This window comes from Cyprinodon tularosa, unplaced genomic scaffold, assembly GCF_016077235.1.
Source record: "Cyprinodon tularosa strain WSP-4 unplaced genomic scaffold, ASM1607723v1 ctg236, whole genome shotgun sequence".
Classification (NCBI taxonomy): Eukaryota; Metazoa; Chordata; class Actinopteri; order Cyprinodontiformes; family Cyprinodontidae; genus Cyprinodon; species Cyprinodon tularosa.
The window spans coordinates 308,949-321,162 of record NW_024038883.1 but is presented as its reverse complement, the minus strand read 5'-3'; the positions used below and the strand labels follow the sequence as shown (position 1 = coordinate 321,162).

The 12,214-nt window shown below is 49.8% G+C and overlaps 1 protein-coding gene across 2 annotated transcripts in view; it reads left to right on the top strand.

Annotated features, from left to right (window-relative positions):
- Positions 1-12,214, top strand: part of LOC119784891 (WD repeat-containing protein 7) — a 152,084-nt gene that overhangs the window by 60,003 nt on the left and 79,867 nt on the right. For both annotated transcript variants that reach the window (XM_038287157.1, XM_038287156.1), the window contains one exon: positions 11,942-12,055. In XM_038287157.1, coding sequence (XP_038143085.1) covers positions 11,942-12,055 — 114 coding nt within the window. The remainder of the gene's footprint in view (positions 1-11,941; positions 12,056-12,214) is intronic.

Sequence of the window (12,214 nt, the reverse complement as noted above, 5' to 3'; positions counted from 1 at the left end):
TCGCTGCATGCAGTTAGCCTCGCTGCACGCAGTTAGCCTAGCTGCACGCAGTTAGCCCAGCTGCACGCAGTTAGCCTCTACACGCAGTTAGCCTCGCTGCACGCAGTTAGCCTCGCTCCACGCAGTTAGCCTCTCTGCACGCAGTTAGCCTCGCTGCACGCAGTTAGCCTCTCTGCACGCAGTTAGCCTCGCTGCACGCAGTTAGCCTCTCTGCACGCAGTTAGCCTCGCTGCACGCAGTTAGCCTCTCTGCACGCAGTTAGCCTCGCTGCACGCAGTTAGCCTCTCTGCACGCAGTTAGCCTCTCTGCACGCAGTTAGCCTCGCTGCACGCAGTTAGCCTCGCTGCACGCAGTTAGCCTCTCTGCACGCAGTTAGCCTCTCTGCACGCAGTTAGCCTCGCTGCACGCAGTTAGCCTCTCTGCACGCAGTTAGCCTCTCTGCACGCAGTTAGCCTCTCTGCACGCAGTTAGCCTCGCTGCACGCAGTTAGCCTCTCTGCACGCAGTTAGCCTCGCTGCACGCAGTTAGCCTCTCTGCACGCAGTTAGCCTCTCTGCACGCAGTTAGCCTCTCTGCACGCAGTTAGCCTCTCTGCACGCAGTTAGCCTCTCTGCATGCAGTTAGCCTCTCTGCACGCAGTTAGCCTCGCTGCATGCAGTTAGCCTCGCTGCACGCAGTTAGCCTCTCTGCACGCAGTTAGCCTCTCTGCACGCAGTTAGCCTCGCTGCACGCAGTTAGCCTCACCTCACGCAGTTAGCCTCTCTGCACGCAGTTAGCCTCTCTGCACGCAGTTAGCCTCGCTGCACGCAGTTAGCCTCGCTGCACGCAGTTAGCCTCTCTGCACGCAGTTAGCCTCTCTGCACGCAGTTAGCCTCGCTGCACGCAGTTAGCCTCTCTGCACGCAGTTAGCCTCTCTGCACGCAGTTAGCCTCTCTGCACGCAGTTAGCCTCGCTGCACGCAGTTAGCCTCTCTGCACGCAGTTAGCCTCTCTGCACGCAGTTAGCCTCGCTGCACGCAGTTAGCCTCTCTGCACGCAGTTAGCCTCTCTGCACGCAGTTAGCACGCAGTTAGCCTCGCTGCCAAGTTAGCCTCTCTGCACGCAGTTAGCCTCTCTGCACGCAGTTAGCCTAGCTGCACGCAGTTAGCCTCTCTGCACGCAGTTAGCCTCTCTGCACGCAGTTAGCCTCTCTGCACGCAGTTAGCCTCTCTGCACGCAGTTAGCCTCGCTGCACGCAGTTAGCCTCTCTGCACGCAGTTAGCCTCGCTGCACGCAGTTAGCCTCTCTGCACGCAGTTAGCCTCTCTGCACGCAGTTAGCCTCTCTGCACGCAGTTAGCCTCTCTGCACGCAGTTAGCCTCGCTGCACGCAGTTAGCCTCTCTGCACGCAGTTAGCCTCTCTGCACGCAGTTAGCCTCTCTGCACGCAGTTAGCCTCTCTGCACGCAGTTAGCCTCGCTGCACGCAGTTAGCCTCTCTGCACGCAGTTAGCCTCTCTGCACGCAGTTAGCCTCGCTGCACGCAGTTAGCCTCTCTGCACGCAGTTAGCCTCTCTGCACGCAGTTAGCCTCGCTGCACGCAGTTAGCCTCTCTGCACGCAGTTAGCCTCTCTGCACGCAGTTAGCCTCTCTGCACGCAGTTAGCCTCGCTGCACGCAGTTAGCCTCTCTGCACGCAGTTAGCCTCTCTGCACGCAGTTAGCCTCTCTGCACGCAGTTAGCCTCGCTGCACGCAGTTAGCCTCTCTGCACGCAGTTAGCCTCTCTGCACGCAGTTAGCCTCGCTGCACGCAGTTAGCCTCTCTGCACGCAGTTAGCCTCGCTGCACGCAGTTAGCCTCTCTGCACGCAGTTAGCCTCTCTGCACGCAGTTAGCCTCTCTGCACGCAGTTAGCCTCTCTGCACGCAGTTAGCCTCGCTGCACGCAGTTAGCCTCGCTGCACGCAGTTAGCCTCTCTGCACGCAGTTAGCCTCTCTGCACGCAGTTAGCCTCTCTGCACGCAGTTAGCCTCTCTGCACGCAGTTAGCCTCGCTGCACGCAGTTAGCCTCGCTGCACGCAGTTAGCCTCTCTGCACGCAGTTAGCCTCTCTGCACGCAGTTAGCCTCTCTGCACGCAGTTAGCCTCTCTGCACGCAGTTAGCCTCTCTGCACGCAGTTAGCCTCTCTGCACGCAGTTAGCCTCTCTGCACGCAGTTAGCCTCTCTGCACGCAGTTAGCCTCTCTGCACGCAGTTAGCCTCGCTGCATGCAGTTAGCCTCTCTGCACGCAGTTAGCCTCTCTGCACGCAGTTAGCCTCTCTGCACGCAGTTAGCCTCTCTGCACGCAGTTAGCCTCGCTGCACGCAGTTAGCCTCTCTGCACGCAGTTAGCCTCGCCTCACGCAGTTAGCCTCTCTGCACGCAGTTAGCCTCTCTGCACGCAGTTAGCCTCTCTGCACGCAGTTAGCCTCTCTGCACGCAGTTAGCCTCGCTGCACGCAGTTAGCCTCACCTCACGCAGTTAGCCTCTCTGCACGCAGTTAGCCTCGCTGCACGCAGTTAGCCTCTCTGCACGCAGTTAGCCTCTCTGCATGCAGTTAGCACGCAGTTAGCCTCGCCTCACGCAGTTAGCCTCTCTGCACGCAGTTAGCCTCTCTGCACGCAGTTAGCCTCTCTGCACGCAGTTAGCCTCGCTGCACGCAGTTAGCCTCTCTGCACGCAGTTAGCCTCTCTGCACGCAGTTAGCCTCTCTGCACGCAGTTAGCCTCTCTGCACGCAGTTAGCACGCAGTCAGCCTCGCTGCCAAGTTAGCCTCTCTGCACGCAGTTAGCCTCTCTGCACGCAGTTAGCCTCTCTGCACGCAGTTAGCCTCTCTGCACGCAGTTAGCCTCTCTGCACGCAGTTAGCCTCGCTGCACGCAGTTAGCCTCTCTGCACGCAGTTAGCCTCGCTGCACGCAGTTAGCCTCTCTGCACGCAGTTAGCCTCTCTGCACGCAGTTAGCCTCTCTGCACGCAGTTAGCACGCAGTTAGCCTCGCTGCCAAGTTAGCCTCTCTGCACGCAGTTAGCCTCGCTGCACGCAGTTAGCCTCTCTGCACGCAGTTAGCCTCTCTGCACGCAGTTAGCCTCTCTGCACGCAGTTAGCCTCGCTGCACGCAGTTAGCCTCTCTGCACGCAGTTAGCCTCTCTGCACGCAGTTAGCCTCTCTGCACGCAGTTAGCCTCTCTGCACGCAGTTAGCCTCTCTGCACGCAGTTAGCCTCTCTGCACGCAGTTAGCCTCGCTGCACGCAGTTAGCCTCTCTGCACGCAGTTAGCCTCTCTGCACGCAGTTAGCCTCTCTGCACGCAGTTAGCCTCTCTGCACGCAGTTAGCCTCGCTGCACGCAGTTAGCCTCTCTGCACGCAGTTAGCCTCTCTGCACGCAGTTAGCCTCGCTGCACGCAGTTAGCCTCTCTGCACGCAGTTAGCCTCTCTGCACGCAGTTAGCCTCTCCGCACGCAGTTAGCCTCTCTGCACGCAGTTAGCCTCTCTGCACGCAGTTAGCCTCGCTGCACGCAGTTAGCCTCTCTGCACGCAGTTAGCCTCTCTGCACGCAGTTAGCCTCTCTGCACGCAGTTAGCCTCGCTGCACGCAGTTAGCCTCTCTGCACGCAGTTAGCCTCTCTGCACGCAGTTAGCCTCTCTGCACGCAGTTAGCCTCGCTGCACGCAGTTAGCCTAGCCTTGGAGCTAAACCAGGTCCTGGAAAAAGGATGCTTCTTGCGCCATTTCTCTCCTCTCTTTTTGCTTCTCTCTCTCTCACTCTCTCTCTCTCTAATACGTCTTTTACTCCTTCAACTTGACCTGTCAATCACTCGCGAAACGTCTGCGCTGTGGCGGGAGATAAAGAGCAAATCCACTTCCTGTCACGCTCTCCTATCCTTCTGTATTGCAGAGGAGCTGCTGCGCACGGACAACTTTTAACGAGTCTATGGGTAAACATTTTTGCTCCGTAGGATGGAAATACGTCACCAATCCGACTAAAAATGGAGTGACGCTTTACTAGTCATTAAAGATTAGATATTTATCTTGCACATCTAAAAAATACATATCAGTTTATTTTTTAATATTTAAAATTACAATTTAAAAATTAAATGATAAAATTATATATACATTTTTTAATGTCTTAATCAGGGTCATCGGGTGGGTGCAGCGGCGCCCTAGCGCCCCCTATCTGCCAGCCACTGCTGCTCTGATCTCTACTGTAGGCCAAACCATCCACTGCATGCAGTGCAGGACTAGATGAGTGGATGAAACCCGACAGGTTCTGGACTGAGAGACCCAGAAGAGGACGATTGGCTCTAATGAATTTAATCTAAAAAGGGATGAACTGAGGCTGTGTGTTTGCTGATATTCTCAGGGATTCGGTCCCTCCACCTCCATCCATTAGCTTTATTTCTCTGTTTGCCTCTTGATGCCTCCCTGTCTGTCCCTCGTCTATAGTTAGACCTGCTGATGGGAAGAAAGGTGAATCTCCACCTCGTTTTACTAGAAGCTGCTTTCTGAAATGCTGCGCCCGTCTCTGCCCGGGAGTCGCGGTCGCTGAGGATGCCGGGACTTTCTCAGGGGAACGGTTGCCATAGGAACGGGCACCTGTCAGTGTTGTGTTACAGCAGCGGGGAGGAGAGGGAGGGAGATAGTGGGAGGTCAAAGGGTCGCTGAATCCGATCCGAGCGGCCCTGGACGCTGCTGGTGGTAAGACGACTCCGGCTGCTCTCTGAAATCTCTCAGCAGGGTTTGGGTCTGAATCCTCTGAGAGGATCCGAGTTCTGCTTCCCTCAGAACTCAGGAGGATTCAGGAACCCCGCCCATTCCTTCACACGTTCATCATCTATCCAGCTCAGCTGGCGCCCCCTAGGGAGGGCCACCGTAATTACAGGATTAATACAGTATTTTAAAAATACATAAAATCAAAGTAATGTTTAATTCTGTTAAACAGTAAAAGAATAGAATAGAATTCCACTTTATTGTCATTGTCACAAGCACAAAGCAACGAAATGTAGTTAACATCTATCCAGATGTGCTATACAGGATATAAATATTTATTTACGTGTGTAGAGAGACTGTATGGAATATAAATGGTTTATATAAACAGAGATTCATTGGAAGAAGATATAAAATAAATAAATTTGGAAGCTATATACAGATTATATAGGAAAGTTAGGATATTATATGTTAGCAGGGTTTTAATACATGATAAATAATGACAAATAAAAGCAGAAGGGGGTGGGGGTGGGGGGGGGGGCACTGTGCTAAAGTATTCACACCATAAACGGCTCAGTTTGTCCACAGACCTCCATATGGTTGCACGTTATGAATCAACATTACTTTGAAAAAAGTAGAGAAAAAGGTAAAAAATAATCTTTTGTTTGAAGGAAAAGTCCGGTCAGCGAGGAATAATCAATGGATCATTATTTATACCTAAAGCTAATACGTTTGTGGTGATTTATAAATAAAAACAATAATTTTCGTCACGATCACTGAGTCTGGGAGCGGCCATGTTTGCCCAAATATAGTAGCCCCTCCCTCCTGCCATCTTCCAGCAGTGACGTCACGGTGCGGTAAGCCTAGCGCCATTCTCCCCGCTTTCCAAGCTAAATCAATGGGAACTACTAGACACATCTGCAATCAACAACAATTATTGAAGATTTCCAGAGGACTTCACCATTGAAATTCACCAGAGCTATAGTGAAACTGACAATGCCCACGTGCATGGCAGCTGGAATACATCGGATAAAAGTGGAAAAAAAGAATTATTCCACCTTTCTGATTCCTGATCCTCCACGGACGGGTTGGTCGTTGGATCGCCAACTTGAAGAGGGAGGATTTGCCATCGAACTTCTGGCCAGAGAAAAAACCCGTAATATGTAGCCAACATTTGGAAGAAGAATGTTTTCAAGATGACTTGGATAATAGCGCGTTGTGACAAACACCAGATACAGCACTGGGACTTGATCAACAGCCGATACCGCACCGTGACAATGTCACTAACCAGTAGGTGGCAGTAGTGTTCTTTGACAAACATGGATGCCTCCAGTAAAGCACATTCACATGAAAATTACTCTGAATTAAAAACACTGATCATTTATTGAACAGGATGGAATCATTTCAGATTTAAAGAACTTTCAGAAGTTTGAATTCTGAATATGAGCGACTTTTCCTTTAAAGCTCATCCAATAAAAGTAATAATATAACAAATAATTGTTAAAAAAAGAAAACAATTAAAAATACATAAGTCGTTAACAAACGCAGGAGAGCAGATGGATGCTTTCGATCACGGTTGAGCTTTAATTCCAAAATCTTTCTTCAGCTGCCATGACTCCAGATGTCTGATGGAAATATCCTCCATCTCTGCATTGGATTCAGGCCTGTTAAGGCTGCAGGACAGCAGCTCTGCAGGGCTGGACTCATTTAGATAAGCGTTAGAACGGCCTAGTCAAAGTCCAGGGCTAAAACCAGCTAAAAAAGCTGTAATTCCATGTTGAGAGGTCCTCCTTCCAGTTAGAATGAGTTGGAGCTAAAAGAGAAATGATGATGAAGATGTGGAGAAGGTTGGGGGTTTTCAGGCTGCAGCAAAATGTTGGAAATGGACCAAATTTAAAGGTTTCAAAGAACGAAATAAGGTCTAAGGACAGAAAGGATGGAGGACTAGAAGGAGGCTGTCCTCCATCAGCAGGTGATGAAGCAGACGAGCTAAAGGCGAAGCAGAGGGGCGGAGATCAGAGAGCCACGCTGTGATCCTGGCCGTGTCGGGTAGTTCGTCTTTGCTGGACTGCTGGTCGGCTGGTTTCTTTGTACGATGGAACATGTGTGCAGCAGCCGGTAATTAGGCCCACCAGACTAACGCAGACGCTAACAAGGCAGATTTTCTACCAACTCCTCCATCCTTTGTGTTAAATCCTTTTAAACATTTCCAGCAGAGCTGAAAGGTCATCCTGGCTCTGCTTGTTGATTGCCGTGACGACGGACCTCTGCCTCCGCCTCGCCGCAGTGACATTTCCTGGTCTCTGAAGCTTAATGCATACAGGTGTTTTCCTGCAGACAGACGATGCTGCTTCTGAAGAGCATCCAGGAGACAGAGCGGCGTGAGAGAAGCCCAGGAGGTCCACAGAGGGAATGTTTAAGGCTCGGTCTGCAGTCTGGGTTAAAATGGAGCGTTCCTCATCCCATCGCGTTTAACCGTCCTTTGATTCACTCAAAGCTGTGAAACCATCTGTTACTGACAGAAAAATGTTACCTAAGTGAAAAATAATTTCCTGACTGATTCTCCTGGATTTTCTCCTCAAACTAAAATGTTCCAGATCATAAACAAAAGCCGTTTCTCACTATGTGTACTTGTGCGTCCTCGTGTCCTCGTGAAACGTCATCATCCTCAGTCCTAGCACTGTTCCAGTTCACTAGAACAGCAGACCGAGAACGGATAAGTCCCCGGATGTTGTTCTGGCCCCTCCCTCTTTACCCAGCATGCATCAGAGCAGACTTGTCAGTCCTCCAGACTGACAGCTGTCCCAGCATGCACTGCGGCAGCAGCAGCTTCCAGGTTAGCGCTCACAGAGCTCAGAGTATTGAGTTAAAAATTCACTTTTCTGTTGCTTTTGTTCAATAAAAGTACATTTTAAGATCATTTGAGGCGAAAATATTATACTTTAAGCTTCACTATATGGAACAGATTACTGATTTAGTGCGGAATTAAAAAAAAGGTTCTGATGTTGAGAGGATCTGCAGCGGTCGGGATAACTGCCCGTCTGCGGCGGCCATGGCTGACGTTAGCCCGTCTGCGGCGGCCAGGGCTGACATTAGCCCGTCTGCGGCGGCCAGGGCTGACATTAGCCCGTCTGCGGCGGCCAGGGCTGACGTTAGCCCGTCTGCGGCGGCCAGGGCTGACATTAGCCCGTCTGCGGCAGCCAGGGCTGACGTTAGCCCGTCTGCGGCAGCCAGGGCTGACGTTAGCCCGTCTGCGGCCGCCAGGGCTGACGTTAGCCCGTCTGCGGCGGCCAGGGCTAACATTAGCCCGTCTGCGGCGGCCAGGGCTGACGTTAGCCCGTCTGCGGCGGCCAGGGCTGACGTTAGCCCGTCTGCGGCGGCCAGGGCTGACGTTAGCCCGTCTGCGGCGGCCAGGGCTAACATTAGCCCGTCTGCGGCGGCCAGGGCTGACGTTAGCCCGTCTGCGGCGGCCAGGGCTGACGGTGACAACCGTTTGGTTGTCACAGTGGTCCATATTATAGCTAAAAATGATCTCATGTCTTCCTTATGAAATTTCCACCTCCACAAGAACACATACTTCCATAATTAGGACTAAAGCAGTGTTGGAAAAAGAAAAATAGCTGCATTCCACCTCAAAATTCAGGAAATGTTGTTTCAGAGAGTTTAAATTTCAACATTTTCCAGTGGAGGATCCCCCGGACCCCCCCGACACCTGGCCTGGCCTAAAGATCTGAAACACCAAGATGCACATCCTATTAAATAATCCTGGCTTAAAGCCTGCTTCAGCTCATAATGTCGCAACAAATGCTAAAGCCCTAAACGAAATCCTCTGCAGACGGACTTTCTGGCAATTTTTCAGATTTTTTTTTTTCAGAAGGACTGAAATGAAAACTAGTTTGAAACAGAAGCTTTAAAAACATCTAGGAGTGAATGTTTTAAACAGGAGCAGAGAGCAGACAGGAGGAGGAGGTCCAGGAGGTTAACAAGGCATGCTGGGAGCAATGTGTCACGCCTGACATGACAGCCTTGACCTTGGAGCACGCCAACACACCCCCACCCTCCCACTTATCCTGGTTCCCTCCCCCTCCATCCTCTGCCCCTTTTTAACTCTGACGAACTGATGCTGCAGCGACTCCACCCTCCATCTGTTTGTTCTCCTGAAATGCTGCTGGAAACGGATCCAGTCAGCTGCTAACAGGGAAAAGGATGCTCCGATCAGATGAAGCAAAACTTCAACTTTTGGGTTGATTTGTGAGATGCTGGGATTGGTGGCAATCTGGTCAGACATGATGCAAGATGGAAGACCTGAGGCTGAGGCACAGCTTACAGCAGCAAAACCGTCCTGAGCAGAGCAGATTAATTAGCTAGAATGGCCTAGTCAAAGCCCAGACCAACATACCTGGTAGTACTTGCTATTCACAGGCAGTAGTGGCTGGTGGAGTTCACTCTAGGGGGCGCTATAACTTAAAAATGGACGTTTACCAAAAGACCTGTTGCTAGGGGGGAACCCGTCAGACAGGAAGTCAGGAACACGCAGCTCGGAGAGCTTCTCCTGCAGCAGAGCTTGGATGATTGGATCGAAGGCAGAGCTAAAATCCACAAACAGGATCCTGCCGTAGCTGGAATCCAGGTGCTGGAGAATGTAGAGAAGGGCCAAGGTGACAGCATCACCTGCTGAGGTCCAGGAGGGGGTCAGTGATCTATTTCAAGTGTGAAAACGCAAAGCTCTTAAAGGAGCTCATAACCACAGAGGTCAGGATGACAGGTCTAAAGTCATTAAAGTCGTAGGGAAATCATATTTAAATGTCAAATCATTCTGGCTTAAACGTGTTTATAAATGTTCTCTTTATTAGACCATATTGTCCCGAAAGGTAGAAAATTTCTATAAAAAAAAAATAAATCCAGTCTTAAAATCTGTGTTTTTTCCGTTATCTTCTGCAGGCCAGTTAGTTCTACGTCATCCTGAACACCTAAATTCAGCCAATCATATATCAACGGTCATCTGTCAATCAAATGTTTTCGGTCATAGCATCTTGATTCATGTGTCGCAGCTAATATACGCAACGGTTGAAACCAGAATCCTTTCCTTTCCCATTGAGTTGCGTCCCAGTGTTCACGGGGATGGACGTCTGTGTCTTCGGCAGGCGTAGAGCTAACAGAACTGGCAGCGTTGCGAGGCAAGGGCTCAAACATGTACGGCTGGAAGCCTTCTACACCAAACCAAGCTTCTGCCGCCCTGGCGTCCTCTTCCACAACATCTTCGTCCCCGCTTTCCTCCTCTAAATAAAAAATGGATGACGGAGGAGACTCATCCACGACCTCCGACACTAAACTCTCCTCCTCTTGCATGTTTCCGCTGTCCATAGCGTTCCTTGACAGCGTTGTTTCGAAAGGCCAATTTATGCTTCTGACGCATAGCCTCTGCAAACATCAAATCAGTCTCTGTGCGTGACCACGCCCCCCGCGCAGAGGTTGTGCAACCGTCGTCCTGCACCTCAAAAAAATCCTGACAACGCATCAGACGGTGGCAAACCCGGGCAGACCTCAAGCGGAAGTGCGCAGACTAAAAGCAGCTGGTCCTTGCTATGCCTTTCCAGCTGTCTGTGTGGTTGTCCTTCTTGATTCGGTGTCAAAAAACCGAGGATCAACTACAATGGATAACTACGACTAAAGCTTCATCGCTCCTTTAGCCAACCCCATTAACAGAACCTGTTCCTCTTAGATGTCTAGTAACTCTAGATTCATCTCCGTGACTTTGATCTCTTGCAGATGTGCCATTGATGTTTTGGAAGATAAACACTCCTGTCGGCGCCGCTGAAGTTCTCATGAATTCTTGAATAGGCTCCCCCTTGTGCTTTGGCGGGAAACTGCAGTGCGTCTCTAGAAATTCCAGACCGACGATGCAGAAGCAAACCAGCGAAACCGGTTCACGACCAGAAACGAGCAACATTTGATGGGCAGAAGTATAATCTGCCCTTAGGTCACCAACTCAGTGCTAGTAGGGTCCCAATAGAATTTCCCATTGGGACCAAGTAGCACTAAGTTGCTAACTGGTTAGCAAGATGCTTCCGACAAACCGGCCACAACCAGAAAGCTTGCGAACCTTCCCCCACAACAATCCCGCCCCCTTGATAATCGACCAATCACATTCACTTTATTCACTCGTGTAAAGTTGTTTCTTCAGTCCTACACCTCAAAATCCATCATTAGCTAAAAAATATTTATTTAAAGAACATAAGTAAGAATTTATTAGAGCAAAAATGTACATTTAGATAATTATTAGTTTTCAGTTATAAGTCAACATCGTTTTAGCTTTTAAATTAAAAAAATGTTCCAACAGAATTACAAGAGATGCTATTAGCCCCAATTTCCAGGCAATAGTTATGTTTTATAAAAAAGCTGTGAGCTTCCTGTAGATATTCAAATAAAAGAATAAACATTGTTATTTTGACATGTTGTTTGCTGCTGGTCTGTCTGCCTTTAAGATAAACCTCCTCCTAACGTCTGGGCTTGTTCCTGTTCTTTCCGTTTAATTAAGCGGACCTTTGTGGATGGTGAAACTCCCCACTAGAGATGCCCACTCTCAGCACGGCTAAACATCAGTTATGTTTTAATTAAGTCTAATTAAGTTTTTATCACTTTAATGTTCCAGACAAACAATCAACAATCAGCCGCCGTATCGGCCTTCTGTCAGAGCCTGTGTGTGTGAAGCAAAGCCGTCCGCTGTGTGCTGCAGCAGCTTAATTGGAACATGAAGTTAACCAGGATTTATCAATGGAATTACAATCACTGTAATTAAAGGCTTTTTATTGGCGTAATGAAACCAGTTGTGTGAAATTGTACGCGATGCTTCAGGTTCTGGGGTACCTGGTTTCATTTCTGCAGAAAACTCAGCTCAGTGTGTCCAGCTGAGCCTCGGTGCACAGGAACCAGACCCTGTGTTTCTAATTCTTTAGTCAGGCTGTTTTCCAACAGATTAGACCAGCGTGGACTCTGGTTACCTTTAGCCTCTGCGTTCATTAGAGCGTTATCATTCATTAGTCCCAGCTGCTAATTAAAATCCGCTCTTAATTGGCAATACCAAAATAATTCTGCCATTCGTTTTCTGGATAACGAGGAGGCCTTTATTAGCTGCGTTAGCCTCTTAATGAGGCCCAACCCTGAAAGAGGTTTTCCTCACGAGCAGGAGCAGCAATACCTCCTGATTTTCTGTTTTCACTTCATCTCCACAGCTGGAGCAGCCACTGAGGCCGCCCCTCAGGCCCCGCCCCCTCCAGAGGCTCAGCCCGTGGAAACCAAGGCTACCGAGGAGGAGATGGACGTCACTGATGACGACATCACCGCAGGTAGGTTAAGCTCAGCTTTAGTTCATCTGGATGACTTGAATTCTTAGACTTTTATTTCTGTTTTTGTTTTTGGTTTCATCACATTCATGAAGCAAGCAGAGGTGTCACAAGTTTTAATGTGTATTACTCCTGTAGAAGTATAAATCCTACTTTTATAGG